Source organism: Wasmannia auropunctata, unplaced genomic scaffold (genome assembly GCF_000956235.1).
Source record: "Wasmannia auropunctata unplaced genomic scaffold, wasmannia.A_1.0 LD335981.1, whole genome shotgun sequence".
Classification (NCBI taxonomy): Eukaryota; Metazoa; Arthropoda; class Insecta; order Hymenoptera; family Formicidae; genus Wasmannia; species Wasmannia auropunctata.
In genome coordinates, this window is record NW_012026909.1 from 323,949 (window position 1) to 343,106 (window position 19,158).

At 36.4% G+C, this 19,158-nt stretch overlaps 1 protein-coding gene across 2 annotated transcripts; it reads right to left on the bottom strand.

Annotated features, from left to right (window-relative positions):
• Positions 1-2,191: 2,191 nt before the first annotated feature.
• Positions 2,192-11,777, bottom strand: LOC105454589 (protein yellow). Of its 2 annotated transcripts, none has more exons than XM_011697303.1 (6): positions 11,676-11,777; positions 7,393-7,670; positions 5,731-6,143; positions 4,966-5,143; positions 4,303-4,514; positions 2,192-3,318 (listed from the first exon to the last, which is right to left on the bottom strand). In XM_011697303.1, the coding sequence occupies exons 2-6, from the start codon at positions 7,664-7,666 to the stop codon at positions 2,989-2,991; spliced, it is 1,407 nt and encodes a 468-aa protein (XP_011695605.1). In that variant the 5' UTR covers positions 7,667-7,670; positions 11,676-11,777; the 3' UTR covers positions 2,192-2,988. The 2 variants fall into 2 exon arrangements, with proteins under 2 accessions (XP_011695605.1, XP_011695604.1); XM_011697302.1 differs by having other exon boundaries at positions 7,393-7,709.
• Positions 11,778-19,158: the final 7,381 nt, after the last annotated feature.

Below are 19,158 nucleotides of genomic sequence, written 5' to 3' on the forward strand. Positions count from 1 at the left end.
GATAGCCTTTGTAACCATGATTTTTTTTGTAAAGATTAATTCAAATTTGGCGGAGAAAAAAAATATCAAAAAAAATCACATCTCTTGTGATATTTCGAAATTGTGTGGGTCTTTTGAAATGAAACTTGACACAAAATTTTCTTTTATCTGGGTGGACATTTTACCCACTATAACGATCGATTACGTGCGGGGCCCGAAATCACCTCCTTAACCCGCTATACCCTTTATTAACATAAATTACAATAATTCAATAAGCCAATGGAAACCTCCGCAAATATAAATGCGTAAACTATTTTAAATCCAAAAGAATTTACTTAAATAATTTGCTTAAATAAAATACATACAGTTTTGACAATCTTGCTTAACAATCTCAATGCGCAAACATTTCGACTCTGCTCTGAGTCCTCTTCAGTGCAGAAAATACGAAAATTACCTTTACAAAAATGTCAGAATCTGACATTATTATTGTTAACAATCTATCGGATTCGACTTTTTTTTTTACATCAAGAAACGACGAGTTTGACAGAGATCTTTTCCGTGGAGTTTTTGTAATAGTAACTATCGTATTTTTCTCACTGAAGAGGACTCAGAGATTGCGCAGAATCGAAACGTTTGCACATTAAAATTGTTAAGCAAGTATAGATTGTTAAAACTGTATGTATTTTTTTTAAGCAAGTAAATTGTCTTGGCTTTAAAATAGTCCACGCATTTATATCTGCAGAGGTTTCCATTATTGGCTTATTAAATTATTGTAATTTATTGATTTTATCTTGGGACCATTTCGTATTTTATTTACGTATTATATTTAATTATATATAAATTTATTATTATTAACAAAAATATTTAAATAATTATAAAAATAATAATTTTTTTATCATACAAATGCTTTATAAATAAGTATGCATACTTATAATATCGTATATATATTGTCTCAAAATAATAATTTTTTCTTCTACTTTTATCATCTTTAGATAATCAAACATGAATGTAACTATAAAAATGTACTTTTAAATAAAATTAGACCTTTAGACCTTTAATATTATTAACAAGTTACAAATATATGTTTAAAAAAACATATATTGGTCTAATAATAAATCATAAAATTAATATTATATATTGTTGGCTAATTGTTTTATTAAATTTTAATAACCAACGCTAACTCACAGAATGTCGGTCTCTAATATTTTGCCGGTGTTAGCATAAAATAATTTTGTGATACTCAACTTATTCAATAGTTGTTGCGTAATATTACGAAAATTTAATGTTATAACGACGTGAACAAAATAATTTCATGTAATTTAATAGTATTTCTAATAAAATTATCATTTGTATTAAATCACAATATATATATCATCTACAAAAGAATAATACGATTCTACCTAAGAAAGGAATAATATAATTCTAAGCCTAAGAAAAGAATAATACAATTCCGTCTAAAAAAAAAAAGGAATAATACAATTCCGCCTAAGAAATTGCTCTCCACCGGAATTGTCAGACTGCCAGCTGAGAGCGCTACGGAAAGGATGATGCGTACATCGCGACTCGCTCTCTTGCGCGATTTATATTCAAGTACGAATACCGCGTGCACAGGTGCAGCGGCAGGTCGACGACCACGTGATGCACGCGCACCAGGTGCGTAAATATGCGCGCGATGACTCTGCGCGACTTATCTCGATCATCATGCTCGGCACGCCATCGCGGGCCGATCTTTCTGCGGGAAGAATTCCCGGGGCTCGCGCAGATGTCGTCGTCGCGCAGCAGGGATTTAACCTTCGTCGTCGTTTTCTTTTTGCGACGAAATTTCAACGCGTTTCTGACAATCGTCGGAGAGTCGTTTCCACGACGCGGCGACGTTGTGCAACGCGCGTTCTTGTCGTTATCGCACTCATCCGAGAAGCGCGTGACGCGAAACGTGCAGAGATCTCGCAAAAACCAGGATGAAACAAACACAATGTGATACGCGGTAAGGCAAGAAATTATGTGACAAAAAAAAAGGTACAAAGATATTGCCATTTTTTTTTAATAATAGAAGAGAATATAAAAAATAAAATATACGGAGATATTTTAATTTAATTTTTACAACCAGCAATAAAAATTCGACGAAGTGTGATATACGTAATGGTAAACATAAAATCACGTTGTATATGTATAGTATTTTCGTTGAGAGTCAGGAAGATAAAGAAATCATATATTGCTTGATTGGAGACTTCTTTTTTTTTCTCATGGTATATATTACATTACATCTGACACGTAAATATAATGGCAGTTTTAGCGAGAGTAGATAACAGTAGTATACTCGAAGGAGAGAAATGTTTCCTCGGCGGAATTAACAAACGAGGAAACAAACTGTCTAATCAGAAAGCGCTTGTACTGTGCACGTGCAGAAAACCGTCCAATCATTATCAGTCCGTTATTCATTAGATCGCGATCAAAATTAATTTATACCAATCCTTTATGTATTTTTCTTTTTACTACAATCAGAATCTTTCTAAAAATAGGTACACATATACATTTATAATAATAAAAAAAATATATTATTATAGGATTATAATTAAAGTGATTATTAATACGCTACATTTCTCGGACTTTTACAAGATTGGCTCGAGTGAGGCAATTAGATGTGATAATAAATAAGTTTCCGACAATATAGTGTTAATAGCTCTGATTTCGTGACGGTTAAATAAATATTTATCGTTTTCCCATATTTTTATCTAACAGAAAAGAATTCTATATTCTATATCAATAAAATTTTGTTCAATCAATTCCGTTACTTCAGTGAAGATTATTCTAAATTACGGAAATCTCATTTTATAAAAAAGAAATAACGTTAATATATAATGAATATTCCACATATTCTTCTTCTTCTCCCTTATATATCCTCTCTCTCTCTTTCTATTTCTATCTACATTTGCTTTTAATTTTACTCTTATGTTCGCTTTAATTCTACTATTTTTATTTTCATCCCCAAAATTTTCCAATTCTCGCCCCTCAAACGAAAACTTTGCTTAGGCATATCAACAACATCATGGTCGCGATCTCTAACTTCGTGGAACCGGCAGAGTTCCCGCCGATTCTGGGCGTTAAGTGCATCGTGTGATCTTTATGATCAATGTGATTGTTGAAGTGATCCATGTGGTCCCTGTAATCGTGCATCGTCGTCGTGCGGTAAATCGAAGACGAGTCGCAGACCGTGCCCATGATGAGTTGCTCGGTCGATCCCATGAGTATCCTGAAGTTATAGTCATTCAGGTTCAGTCGCGAGTACATGAAGGCAGGCAATCTGTCGGAGAGGACCCATATGTTGCCGTTCCGGTCAACCTGTCGAAGTAAAAGTGAAGTTGTGACATAGCGTTCAGACATTAACAATAAAATGAAGTGGCGAGAAAAAAATCACATTAATAAAATTTAAGAATTCTGTTCTTTTCTCTGTCGAAGATATAATTTATTCGTATCTTTATGCGGGTAATAAAGAACGCGAGGAGCATGAAATTACATCTGCCGAATCATTGTCGAATAAAATAATTATACGCTTTTCGGAAATATAAAATATGTATAAGTAACGATTATTTTCGATTGTAAAATGTTAGTTAATACTTCTTTTTAAACTATTAGAACTATTTAATTGTGTTAATTTTTCTATCGCTGTTGCTTTGGCAACTCATGATTATGCAATGATGACACAGAATTCGTTGAAAAGCTTGCGGAATATATAAATAATTTTAATTAATACAACACTAATAAATTATTGTTGGTGATTAATGGAGCTTCACATTAGGGCTTCTAAGTATTCGGATATCCAGATATTCGGATATCCGAGATCGGTTTCAATTCGAATCTCAAAACCGGATTATTCGGGTAATCCGGATATCCGAATTATTGGATCTAAATTCGAATAAAATACATCCGCAATGTATTTTATTTTATTATAATTTTAAAATAACATAAATTTGTTTGTTGAAAAATGCATTTTATTTTATTTATTATATTTAAAGCTATACCCTTTTAGCTATAAAACATTTTTTCACTCTCATATTTAGTTATCGAATTTAGATCCAAATTCGAATCCAAATCCGCTACAAACTTAAATTCGATTTAGAATCTAAATTTGTTGCAAATCCAGATTTGAATTCAAAATACGGATCCAGATCTGACACTTTTATTATTCGGGTATCTTAAAAGATTCGGATAATCCGAATTTGAAGCATCACATTTATTCATAATCCGGATAAACGGATATCCGGATAGCGTCAAATCCGAACGAATCTTGAAGTCCTATTTCACATACAACACATTCGCGATTACCTTAAGATCATTGGGGAAAATCATGGTGACGTTATCCTGGTAGACGTAGCCCTGTTGCTGTACCATGAATTGATTTTGCGGTCTCCAACAGGCGATAGTGTTTAAATTCGAAAGCGCGTAAAAGAGAACTCCGGTCTTTGGATCCAGGAAGCTGACGCTACTCTGGCCGTTGGGGCCGCGCGAGCCCAGCGTTTGGAACTCGTAGGACGTTTCTGGAAACAAACGCACGAAATGAACTTGACATTATATGACAAATGCTTTATGTAAAACATTGTCCTTCAGGCGTGAAAAATATCAAACTATACGTTTCTTCTTCTTTTTCTTTGTAACAGATTTCTTGAAATTCTTTAAATTGACCTTCTCTTTGAAAAATATCGAGTTACTGATTCCTGAATAATTGACGAGTGATGATATTCTCAAATTACTTATTTAAATAAAATTGATTTCATTGTTCCCTAGAATTAATTAAATTTCAGCGAATTGTTGCTTGTTTTTGTAATATTTTTATAAGGAACATAATGGGCAGTCTTTCATTCTTTTTAGAAGTCACGCTGAAGAGAATCACGTAAAATAAAGTAAGAACTTAATCGACAGTTGAATGAGTAGATGATGGTTTATCATGCCTCTTTCATAAGAGCGTAATGTTTTATTTTTGAAACGTACCTGCGTTACTGGCACGCTGAGGATCACGCAACAATCTCGTACTGACGGAAAATTCCATGCCGCTGGAGAGTGCATGATAGTACATGGTGCTGTAGCCATCACCAGTCGGCGCGAGAGCCATCCCGAACAGGCCGTCGTTCCATTCGAACCATACTCCCGACACATTGAATTCTCCGCCCTGAGAGAGAACAGCATGTTATTCGAGCTCGTTGTGAAACTTCGAGCGACTCAACGTTTATTTGAACATATCCAAAATTTCCGCCCATTGTATATCAAAGAATCCCAGCAAACACAAATTATATAACCGCAATGTTGCAGCAATATTGTAACATTCCAGCTATTATTGCAGAAATATTACATTGTTGTTGCAATAATAGTACGGAATCAGGGGTGGCGATTTGCGCGTGTCTGAAAAAACGGGCTGTGATACCGACGATGCCAACTCCTCAGAGGGAAAGCGAGAGACTTATATTGATAAAGGTCCGATTTTGATTTTCTTCTCGATTGTGTCTTCCTTGAAAATACTCGTGAATTATTTCCGATAATTAAGTAGTTATAATTTGTGTTTGTTGGGATTATTCTTAATAAATTAGCTATGCGTAAAACTATAATAAATTTACTGTATAATAAATAATAAAATTACTATTATAGCAGTAAATTTAATTAAAGATTAATTATCAAAATTATGGTTATTTATGTATGTATAACGGACAGAAATGAACCGAAAGGGAGGTAAACGCATGCATTTCTGAATTCCGCACTGACCTTCGGATCCGGATGGAAGGAGTGGTGCTTGACGAGCCAGGACCTGCGGAGGTTCCAGGAGTAGACGACGAGACCCGGGCCGCCGAGGTCGCCCAGGTAGCCGTACGAGTCCTCGCACGAGTAGTCCTCGACGGCGATGTTGGCGAACAGGGAATCGGTGGTCCTCTGGTCGGACGGTATCACGTATTTGCGCAGCACGCGGTCGGTCGTCAGGTCGTAGACGATCAACGTCGGCGGCACCTGCTGCTCGGGGCTACCCAGGATGTCCGTCAGTCCCGTGTCCAGGACCCAGAGCCGGTTGCAACGGTCGGCGCGCACGCGAAACGTCGAAACGATCTCCGGCACGCCGGCGGCGCCGTACTGATGGGCCTCCCAGGAGGGATACGGAATCAGGGGTGGCGATTCGCGCGTGTCTGAAAAAGCCAATGGACTGTGATACCGACGATGCCAACTCCTCAGAGGGAAAATAAGAGACTTATATTAATAAAGATGCGATTTTGATTTTCTTCTCGATTGTGGAACAGTCTTCCTTGAAAATACTCGCGAATTATTTCCGATTATTAATTGACAGTTGTACACTGTTAAATTTATAGTGTCAAATTTAATCCTATTTGAGTTGCCACTGCTCCTATTTAGTATACAGTTATTTTTAATATTTTAATATTTTTAACTAAAACAATGGAGCTAAATATTTGAAAACAGTTCAAATTTATTTTAAATTTGGGTTAAATTCCATTGTTTTATTTAAAAATAACTATATATTAAGTAGGAGCAGTAGTGATTTAAATAGGATTAAATTTGACACTATATAAAAGATTTAACAGTACGAATCGATGAGGACATAATTTAATAGACATCAAAAAATTGGCAAGAAGTAATTAAATCTCAATTTAATTAAGAATCGGGAGGGACCAAAACGGAGTCGTACTGATATACAATTGTAAAAAAAAAATAAATAAAACGCAGTCATCAAGTGTAGATACATAATTTCGTCCAGAAAGAGATGTGTGCCAAAATTGTCTAATGAATTCCATGGTCAAACGGGTCAAATTACTTAACATTTGAGACATTAATTTAACGTCACGTTACAATTCGGGATACCCGTTTGACTCATTTACATTTCTTTCTGGACGAAATTATGTATCTACACTTGACTGCGTTTTATTTATTTATTTTTTTATTTGCAATTTTATATCAGTATGACTCCGCTTTGGTATTATTTAATTTTACTTATATCGACTAATCTGCATATACATTACTTATAATTAATACGTTGCGTTACAAAAATTTAATTTTTGAGGCGATTGAGAAAGACCTAGCGAGGTCGAAACTATAAGTATCACGAAATTGTGTTTATAGAGAAAATAAAAGAGTTAAAACTACATCTATTTGTTTGCTCGTCTTTAGCCCGATTCTTAATTATATTGTCTTTACAATAACGAGTTATTGTAAAGTGTTATTGTAATTGTGTTTATCATTATTTTAATTAAATCTCTTTATATTCACGAGAGAAGAATATTAAGAATTGATGTAGATATAATTGAAATTGCCGAATAAATCCTCGAATATTTGTCTTAAGATTATAAACGTCTAGTCAGACACAATTACGCTGTCCCTCGGGCTTTTGCAGGTAATTGTAAATTTGAGGATGAGATTAATCACCGTTAAGTCTAATGTAATTGAGACTGGCGGCAACTCCCTGTCTCCATCTCGGCACCGTGATGAAGAGTCGATCGCCGGCCACCTCCAGACCCAAGGGCAGATTGTCTTCCTGCTTGTAGTCCGGGAAGAGCCTCTTAATGTCGTTGTTCGGCCACTCGTAATCGATCTGCTTCCATCGGTAGGCGACCCGCATCTTGCCGATCGCACCGTCCAGCAGGACGATCAGAAGCGCGACCGCGACGACGATCGACGACGCCCGACACCGCATTGTCATTACTCTGATAAGAATATCAGACGCGATTTACCTCGCTATAAATCTATAGAGAGAAAATAAAGATCACTCGATCTTTTCTTAGGAAGTTAATATTTCCAGTTTGTTTCAAGTTTTTTTAAATAAAATTAAATCTGGCATTTAAAAATTGAGTTTATGATGATTTTTAAATTAAGTTTATTATAGATGTGAATAGCGTTTAATGAATTTAATATTAATTCGGGATTAGGCTTGTAAAAATTTTGCATTTTTGTATATCTACAATTCTTGTTATTAATGTCTATATGTAGTTATCATATTTTTATTATTAAAGACATTTTTATTATTAGAGACGAATAAGACTGATTTAAAAAAAATGATCTCTCTCGTGAAGGAGATAAATCGCGATTATACATTTCCAGTTTTTCCTTGAAAGCCGACGGCCTTCGCAGTACACATACCGCGACTCATTAATTAAACGCACGCGTGACTAATTGCGAAGTCGTGGAAATGAGGTCTTTCAATCGACGCCCACTTGTAATACTGCGAGGCGACAATGAATTATAAATGACTAATAATCGATAATGATGATCACGAATTTAGTATTCCTTTCTAGCTCATTGATCATTCAAAACAAATGGTTAAAATATAAATAGGTTTATTATAATTTCAATAATTTTAATGTATTTTAATAATATGCAACACAGAAATGCTAAGAAATCTGGCTTGTATATCAGTTTTGCGTGTCAGATGTGCTGACGATAAAATGTTACTATCGTATTATATTTTGTTATTTTATATTTATTGTATTTTCGAACCTTTTTCACGTCACGTTTTGATTATTTTCATTTACTCGAGTCATTATTCACGCCTTAATTATTTGCTCAATTTATTATTTAAAATTTACGTTTTAGGATTCATTACCTAAGATATAAGCTTTTACGTAACGATACTTAATTTATTCTCTTCTTTACGCAGAAATATCTTGCTTTATTCTAGCAAGGAGAATCATCAGTATAATTTCGCATGCATTTCACAAATATCACGGCTCTTTTATATTCCGTTCCAATGACGTAACGGGTCGTGCAGATAACGGTACTCAAGTCGAGTGCTTAGAAATTGGGAGGTCTCCAAGTTTTAAAGTGCATAATGAATGTGAACAAGAAGCACTATACTACAAAGCACAATCATTGAAGAAATTTCTTCAAAATAAATCGTCCAATCTTTATTCTTTATCAAATTCCTCAATATTATACCTAAGATACATAGCTGCACTAAAACCTTCCAATTAGAAATCGAAAGTAATTAATAATTAAAAAAATAAGCTGAAGTAAAATCTAAATAAACCAAATCAAATTTTCCCAGAAACATTAATGATTATAATTCAATTCATAAAATTTACATATTATTAAACAATTAATTGCGTTAATCAGAAAAGTCAATCTTGATTATTCTAAATCTGATTATTCTAAAAGTTTCATTAACAAAAATTCCTAAATTAAAAAACTGTTGAAAAATTAAATTGAAAAAGTGTCAAGATAATTTAATTGAAGGAAAATTTATGCTAATTTTAAAAAAGCATCGCAAAGCAAACAATTTTTTAAAAACCTCGTGCATATAATCTCCACATAAATATTTTATAAATTCATCAAAAAACTCTTATCTATCTCGTTATCCAGTTTGTGTTATTATACAAGACAGGAAAACACGTAAGAATAAATCTAAGAGTGCTAACATGCTATGTACACACTCGAAGGATCAATTATTCCACCGTTGTATTTGCCATTGTACATGCCAACGAGTGATTGCTGAATGTTGTCGGAGGTCATTGCTGACCTGGCACCGGTGTTTTTCCGGACGTCATTTGTAATTTTAAGTAACGTTACATACTGAGAGATTCGTTCAAGCGTGTCATTATGATCCAACATCACTGGAGCGTGATTTTTACGTGATTACTATAGAAGATAAAATAAAAAATAGAGATACAAATAGAAATAAAAAAGATTAATAATTAAAACAAAATTAAAATTGAGAATTATGATTAACAACAAGAACAAAAGGTTTAATTGTTAAAAAGTCGAAATTTACAAAGATTAATATTCCAAATGTTACATACAAATTACATAATTATAAATATAAATTAATAAATACAAATCGAAATAATGCAATTTTTTTAACTTAGTTTAGTTTGCTCTTGAACTGTTTGATCTCCGATAATAACGATAAATTTACATACAAAGGAAGTATTCGTAAAACAAGATACAAAAAATAAACATACTCTCGTATGACAAAACGGCGAATTTTAAGCGAAACGAGCGTTATTCGCGTCCCATGAAAATTCGACGTCCTTTCTCCCCGAGAGGAGGGCAATTTCGCATTTAGTGGAACGCGGCTGGAATCACCGCGACAGATTTTCTATGTTTAACAAGCGAGTCGTAACACGGTTAACGGAAAAATAGAAAGCAATCGATTTTTCGACCGCTTTACATTCGACCCGCTAAATGATACACAGCAATCGCGCTCTCGTGCCCGATGAATATGTATGTTATTTCATATCCAGCGAGTTGCAGCCTACATACCCGGGCGTTGTACGCAACGCTATGTAATTTACACAGATATTATGTCTGTACATTACATCTGAAATTCATTCAATTATCCGTTCAACCGGATATATTTCCAAATACCATACCTATGTATATCCGATCCAACAACATATGTGTAATAAATTCCCGCGTCGTTAAATCCCGTTTTGGTTATACAATATCGCTATTATCGCATATTGATCTATTAATATAAATTATTATAAGATAAACATTCAGTTTATTACATCTTATTCGATATTTATCGTTTACTGTTTGCATTGCTAATAACAAATTTAACGATATTATCTTCTCTTCCCGTCAAACGACGATAACGCTAACGACGATTACAATTATAATCATTCGCGTAAAGGGTTTCAGCGGTTACAATTGCGGTTTTCTCACGGATTATCGCAGATTGCCGCAGCGGAAAAGAAGCATCGATGAAACGCGGTTTCGCGCCGCTTGAGTTTCGCACACACGCGCGCGATTTCTGCCTCGAATAGAAAGTACGACGACGAGCTAATGGCACAAGCCTTATAGGGCAAAATGTTCGCGACGAAATGGAACAGAGTTTTCTGTCAAGTCACAAGAGTTTCTGCCGAAGAATTATCGGCCTCGCTGGGGCCTTAGGGGCAAAGCACTTTCGCGCGATTTTTGACGACCACGCGGCTGCAGGCTGTGCAAAACTACATTCTGCCCCCGCAGACATTCTCTATTACCAATTAACCGTGCCGATCAAACTTGTCTCATTCCTCGGCGGAAACAGAGCTGATCGAAAAGCGACGACAATTCCACCGAATAAAAGACCGGTGAAGGTACTCTACAAAGTACGAAAGTCGATTAAATAATTAGGAGAAATCATTTTTAGATAAATAATTAAAACAATTAAAATAATTAAAAACGGTAGAAATAATAGCGAGCAATAGAGACTGTGCAAAAAAAATGGATATTCTCGAAATCTTTCAATGACACGACAAAATCTGTATATGTAAATGAAATTGAAAATTTTTGCAAATGATAATTTGATGCAAACCGATTATTGGTTTTATGCAACAGTATTATGTAATTATAAAGGATATTTTAGCTTGCTTTCTTAGGCAATTTTTGAGCACACTGTTCAGCACGCAACTTTTAAGACACCCTTTTTATAATTGCATTTTTACACACTTTTTGGAAAACTTGAGCAGATATCTTTGCGTGTACTTTTACAATGTTTTACGTAAATTTTAATCGTTTTATATTTCAAGCTTTTTTTTAGAGATTTTTAAATTTTTCATAATTTTATATTAAAATTTCGAAAGAAATAAGTTTTAATTATTTTAACCTTTTTTTCAAACTTTTTAGAGATTTTTAGAGTTTTCATAATTTTATGTTAAAATTTGGGAAAAAATTCACGTGGCACAGAAGGAAGCGCAGAAGAAAGTTACAATTAATAAAGATTGATAATTTACACTCGATCCGCTCGATCCTGGGTGATCACTACACTCCGATCGCTTCTCCGCGAGAGAGAACGGCGCGACAGGTCGGACCACGCGCGCCGGTTAAGCGCGACAAACTGCGAGGATTCGACGGCGTGGCGGCGCGGGTCTGGCCGATGCCGCGCGCTCGGTTTTTCCCGGGATATGAGCCATGCGGTACCGTTGGAGATCCGCAGACCTGGTCGGCAATCCTGTCGGCTACGTCAGCGTCGATCCGCCGCGACAAAGAAAATCGCGGCAGGAAAAGAAGAGGGAAGCGCCGAGGCTGATGTTAATCGAGTTAACGAGCGAGGACAATTAAGAAGTAATCGCAAAGAAATCCGATCGATAATGCAATCCGCAGGTGACTGTCACCCGGCCGCGGTCCTTGAGGTATCTTAAGGGCCGACACCTCTGGAAATTTCATTGATCCAGTTAGCGCGCGAGGACAGCGAGTGAGAATGAGAGCAAAAAAGTCTCTATCGAAGGATAATGAGATTTGTATGTGTAATATATGGAATTGTCTTCGGCTGTTTAAGACGTCCCAAGGTATTTTCTTGGCCTTTGAAAAAAAAAGAATCCGTTAAAACGTGACGAAGCGCATCAATCATCTTTCTCTTCCTCTTTTCAGATTCTGAAATATTTTAATAAAATAATATTTTCTTGTCGTTAAAATTAAGAATTCTTCGAATAGCGCTTACGGTTGGAAAAATAATAAAAGACGCTTTCGTAAATAATACGAAATATATTGACGAGCCTTTATTAATATTATATTTAATGCTGTAGATTTAAAAATGACGTGAATACAATACACAGATTTATCTGCCGTATTATTTTTTTAATGATGAATGAAGACTTAAAAAATATTGGCATAACCACGCATCTTTTTTCGTAGATTACACGCAACCGTGCATTTATCTACAATTTTTTTATCATAAACATTAGGAATTCTTCGAATGACACTTAAGTGAGAGAATGATAAAGATACTTCCATAAATAAAATGAGATAATGATATCCCATTTACGAAAGCTATGTAAATTTAGCAATGACGTACAGTCGTGGACAAATAGATTGCGACATTTTTTTTTATAGATTTCTAATATATATTTAATATACATATATAATATAAAAGTAAGAAAGAAGCGAATACGAGTCAGCACGGAAAATGGTGCGCACAATGAAATTATAAATACATTTTAAAAATACAATTTAATTAATTAATCCGTATGTTTCGGCTCTTTTTTTAGCTATCTTCAGCAAAAAGATAATGTGTAATGCAAAAAGATGTATTTATAATTTCATTGCGCACCATTTTCCGCGCTGACTTGTATTCGCCGCTTACTTTCTTTTATATATTGAAATTTGCGTTTTTTCATATTTAAGTGAATATATATAATATATATTTTATAGGTAACATATTTTGCGAATGCAAACCACGATTGGTGTACTATCTTTATAGTCTAGAGACAGTACACCAATCGTGGTATTTGTCCACAACGTATGCATACCGCTGTTACATAAACATATTACCGTATTATTTTTCAGTGAGTAAAACCGTAAAAAAATAATATGGACATCTTCCCGTACATTGTATATAATAACTCATTCCCGTAGAGTGCATGCAATCGTTACATTATCTGTAATTACGTTATTGTGAATTAATGACAATTAAACTAATCTAATCCGAAGCCAGTCGGCGCTATTATATACTTTCTCTTCCTCCAGCTACCACCGCTACACGATTTATTTTTGCTATATTATACTTAATAAAAAGAAACAAAATCGCCGGTAAACGTCGAGCGAATAAAACAGATAATAGAAGAATATAAGACGCAAAACAGGTTGAAGAATCGCCGCGATTCAGGAAATTCTCCTGTTGCGAGATTCACAATGCCCCTCGGCTTCCCATCCGGGTGAGCGCGAGTTCGCGGACGATTATCCGAGCGTACAATGAAGAAAACACTCGTCGCCGTGAGATTAGCGCGTTATTTGCATCCTCGATGTAAAGCGCGCGAGAAACGAAACGAGGGGAAACGGGGAGGAGGGGGGAGATCCGTGTCCCTATCGCGCTCGTGGCTCGCCCGAGCATTTTTCTAGCCTTTTCAACATCGCGCAATATCTCTCCAGCTCTAGGCTCCGCTGCTACTCTCGCGGGAGTGTTACGCGTTTTCGAGGTCGATTGGCGGTGTATTACATTACACCTGACTTTCACTTTCGTGATTGTCAGTGCCGTACGACCGTCGCTCGTCGTCGCCGCCGCGCCGTGCTCGTGCATGAAACATATTTGGGCCCGCGATCGAGAAAAAAAGATAAGACTGTAATTTGGAATTCGAGATAAAAGTCGTCAGTAACGTCATACAAAGACTCAATGGCGACTCAACCTGCAAATGTCCTTGCATATGACTCACATTCTCGGTGATCGCATCCCGCGATTGTCAGCATTGTACATGACTCATTAACTTATTTCTCGACCTTCGTTTGACTCTTTCGGCAGATTTATCTTCGATTTTTAAATAAATCTCCGAGATCTAAATGAACAATCTCTAAATCACCGGGGAAAATTATTTAAAACAAAGTTGGCTTTTGCGCACTTGACCGTCTCGTATTTCCGAATATTTGGCGATAATCGGACGATTTCCGTGCCTGAAAATTTTAATTTTACTCGGTCTCTTAATTCTTGCACCGGGCGCAGACCGATCGCGAATTAAAACAACGTTCGGCACTGTCGATTAGCTCGTCCAGCCGTTCACCTGTGATCGATCGGTTCACCTATTCACCTGGATTCATCCTCCGGTAGAATCGAAGACCTTGCACGCTCGTTCGCTCTTCCTTTCGCCTCGTTTTCTTCCTCGCCTCTAATCTTTTATTACACCACATTAATATGATAAAAGATTAAAAACCTTCGAATCCTTTAATCCCCGAAATTGCGAAAACATTTTCTACAATTATTCCTCATGTTTGTCGTAGTCGTATTTAAGACGTGTCGTAGAATATAATTTAATCGGTTTCTGCCTCGGGTCAATCGGAGAGCTTATGAAAGTCGTACAAGTCTTATCTCAACCAACACCCGGAAGACGGGCATATTTTGATCGCGTATAGTTACGGCCTAAAAGTCTCTCGGTCGATTAAACGATCCTGATTAAAGGCACGCCGCAAGCGAAGCTCGTTTTAAACTGGCGACCAGTTTACCGGCTCTGAGCTCCGAGCGATAGACGTTAATCAAAACGTTCAATCAGCGGAAAAGCAGCTCTTTCCTACGTCCAATCATGTAATTAACGTTCTCAATGTCGTCACGTTGTTCAAATTGTAATTACGTATCTTCGTCAAAAGAACGCGAAGATATCATCGTGAGGATAAACTTTACAATCGTTATGAAATAAAGTAGAATAAAAATCAATATATCAACAAAGAAATTAAAAAAAAAAAAGATATAATTCATAAAATTATATCTATTTTCTTCAAAAATAAATTGTGAAAATAATTTTATAAAATTTTAGATCATCTGCAATGAGCGCGGAATAACTAATATTTAATTACAATTATAGTATAATACGATAATATAAGATATATACAATAGTATAATTAAGGTATTATTGGAAGCAAGAATTATCAAATAAATTCGATTTAAGAAAAAATTCCGACGCGATTAGTGTAAATATTTATCGATAGCCTTAAGAAATCTGAAAAGAGCATGAACTCTCATGAAACCTATCGCGATGATGAAGTTATAAGGTCATAACTATTACACTCTCGCGTTTATCGTTTATATCGCGTCTTAACACGAGCGAACGACCGCCGGATGAATGAAAAATACTTACAGCTTCGCTCGTACCTCGCACTTCATTCACCAGTCGTGATACATTATGCGAGCGTGGCAGTCGCGAACGTCGACCTCGGCGATATTACGGCGACCGTATATGTTAGGGAGCACCGAAACCGGATGTCCTTTTAAATTGCAGGAGAGAGGGAGGGGAGGGTCACACCAATTACACCGTACGCTCAACATGCGATCGCGGTGTGTTTCGTAGAACAAAGGAAAATTCGTCGGCCTGGATATATCGCGCCGGCATAGAATCGATACGTATATATATATGTATACACAGGAGGCTTACCTGCGAGAAGCGCCTATTGATTCGCAGAAAAGGCAGCATGTGGCATTTGACTTTCGAACTATGCCATCGGCATTCGCAGGAGTGTCCGCCAACTCGCTCTCGCCCGTGGCCGAACGTCGTTGTATAATCTCTCGCCCACGGCTAAACCGTCGTCGCATCAATTTCTACCGCAGGTTTACTGCCAAACCATCTCGAGCGGAGACGCTTCACCATCAACAATGCACATTATGCAAGACACGATCTTCGGAACGGCTCGAAAGTGAGGCCTTCGATTGTCGATTTCATCGCGGGACGAGACAAAAAAATTGCAAAATTATTTAACCGTTGTATCGACTCGTATACCCGCAATCATCTGTGAGCGTCCGGGGGGGGGGGGGATACCACGAGTTTACAACATTCGTGACTTTTCTGCGCGGATTTCTTCGCCTCGTTGCAATGTAACGAAACTTTTTTACGCGGAGAGCTCGACACACGCCGATACATCGCCGATACAAGGATTTCTGCCGCGATCGAACAGATGGAAATGAAAATCATCCCATAAATTTTCGTAATCGCAGAGATTATTTTCCGCCCGAGAGAGGGAAGGGAAATGAACGCGAAAGCGATGAGAAACCACGGTCTCATAGAAAGTTACCGCGGTGAACCACTTTCGCAGAGTGAGATTATCTACTTAAGTTCGGATCAAGTTATCAGAGCGATCTTTTTCCCTGGGCCTACGCGAACTGCGCAGACTTGATTTAATTACAGAGTCATTCGCGCGAGACGATAAATCCGTCACTGTTGTTCAATTCAATTCAGTTCTCATAATTACGAGCCTTACGCAACACCCTCGGCTCGACTCGAATTTCTTACTTGCAAATTTAATTTACTCCATTTAATGACGATTTTAATTCGGCTGTTCCTCAATCGCAAACTAAAACTAACATATTCCATATATGCAATTTAGTCTTCTCAAGCCTGATATAAATATAAATAAATAATTTTTAGTAAATTAAATTCTTTTTTATAGGATTTACAAGGATGTTTATTAAATTATTAAATTGCTTTATCAATTTAATTATATTACTCCAGATTCAGAGCTGTGTTTTCAAATCAACAAATACTCGACACAAAATATAGTTTGCTTGAACTGAAAAAAAGTGCTTGAATTGTAGATCTACATTATAAAAATATTATTAAGTACTTTTAAGACCCGCTTTGACATTGTTGTTTTCTCATTTCAGTTGTTAAAATTTTTTTTATTATATATAATTTTATTTTCTATTTGTTCAATTTACCCAATTGTAAATTTAATTCGATTAGAGCCCGCTTGTTATGCTAACACTGCTTCTAACACGATGAAACATTCTCTTGTGGTCAAGGATCATGTAGCAGAAATAAAATAGACGAGCGGCTGTCACGCTCGAAGTCACAGCCTGATTCCTCCTAATCTTTTCACTCTCTTCGATCAATCTCCATTTTCTTTTCTTCCTACCCTTCCGTCCCTTGTCGGGCGATCGTCGATTTTCGCCGATCGCCGACACGCCGCGACTTCGATCGTACAATCACCCGGTGTTTTCTTGCTCCGAAATGATTTTATTGATCAGTCTGAATGGGATACACACACTCGTGTCACTTCGCAACTTTTCTTTTTCTCATATCCCTCTCTTTCTTTCCTCGATCATTATTGTCCGTTCTGCTCGTAACGCAGTCGGCTGAAAACAACAAGGTTGTAGAAGGATAGAAAGCTACGTCTAGAATGCCCGCGGTCGGTCCACGCTTCGGAGATAAAGCGACGTGTGCAGGGACGAGAGACTTTCGTCTTTTCCTCGATCCGCAAAATCGTCCTCCTCTCGCTAAAACGATCGCGGCCGATTCGCGAAAAGTCGGCCTCGCTTTCTCGCGAGAGGCCTCCTTTTTTTTTTCCTTTTTCAGCACGTCCAAGTTAAAGTGGCCGTTGAAATTGCGCGTAAATTGGCTCTCTAATACGTCGTTGGGTTTATTAACCGAAGCTGGCTGAGCGGTTTTAGAACATCGCGCTGTTAAATGTCTAAGTGAACGCGCGATGAAACACCTCGCTGACGCATCGTCGAGTTTAATGCAACGGAAAATTACGCACGTGATTCGCGCGAATTTCTTATTTACACGTAGGATTAGCCGAAACGTTAAGAACAAATTTGCAGGAATTGTACTTCCTAAAAATTTATTAAGTGTTATTAGAATTATGAAAAATCATTGAAATAAAATCGCGAGAGATACAAGCTCACTCGAGAATAATAAAAACATTAAAATGTGAAATGCCAATTTTTGCTTAGATGTACTAATTGTTTTACAAATAACGTGACATAATTACGAAGATCGTAAGAAGAATAGATATTTATTCAAATGAAAAAAAAAATTATATTGAATGCCCGGACGAGATTTAGCGGACCACTCCCGATTTAATTGATTTATTTAATCTCATTATAAAATAACAGCCGCGATCATGATAATACCCTGAGATCGACGAGGGAGGGGGACGTCGGAGCGAGCCCGAAGAAGTGCGTTTTATTCCCGAATGGACCGAGTCGCGGGATAATAGTATTAGGATGACAAAGAGCGAAACCGTGTTACCGGTTCGTCGAGCAAAAGCGATCCCCACGAGAGCGAATATCGTGCATCCGCTGTCACCAAGTGTAAAGACATTATTAGCGTAAAGAGGGGTAGGGGGGGGGGGACAAAAGGATATTAAAAAAGGAACGGAAGGAGAAGGCGAGGTTCTTGCGCGCGAGCGCAAGGGATGTACAGGACGATATCGGTATACACATATAATATAGATATATATATAGAGAGAGAGAGAGAACCAGCTAAGCATTCTACGATACGATCGAACTGTCGAAGACGAGAGCCGCGAAATTCTTGTTCGGCGGAAATTTATTCTTGCAAATTTTGCCATTAACTAAAAAAAAAAAAAAAAATTTCAAGTGCAGACAATTTTGAAAACATTTGTGTGACGCGAATAACCAAATTATAATTACGCATTGTTAATCCTTTCGAGACACTTTGAAGATACTGCGGTAAAATAATAAGAAAAATGTATAGAAAATTTTAGAAAATTACTGATTTGGAAAACAATTGGTAATCTTTCAAGTAACGGGATTATTTAATCAATAGTACGACAGAAATGCTATAGCTGATGATTGCTGGATCATTGGACCAGAGTTTTTTTATGTTTAATAAAAATTCTATTTCGAAATAAATTTTATTATTAAATTCTCGTATTTGGAAAAATATTTCTTTTTAGAAAGATCAATTAAATATAAACTAGATGTAAAAATAAGTAATGCAAAATAATGATTCTCGAATAAGAAAAGCATGAAACAAAAGATTTTTTTTACGGAATTAT

What these genes read in the sequence shown, in the direction of transcription:
- LOC105454589 (XM_011697303.1), bottom strand. Translation starts at nt 7,666, where the DNA reads ATGACAATGCGGTGTCGGGCGTCGTCGATCGTCGTCGCGGTCGCGCTT. An exon ending in CAATTACATTAGACTTAACG is followed by an intron (nt 6,144 to 7,392) that starts GTGATTAATCTC and finishes TGGCTTTTTCAG; the next exon opens with ACACGCGCGAATCGCCACCC. An exon ending in CCTTCCATCCGGATCCGAAG is followed by an intron (nt 5,144 to 5,730) that starts GTCAGTGCGGAA and finishes GTTCTCTCTCAG; the next exon opens with GGCGGAGAATTCAATGTGTC.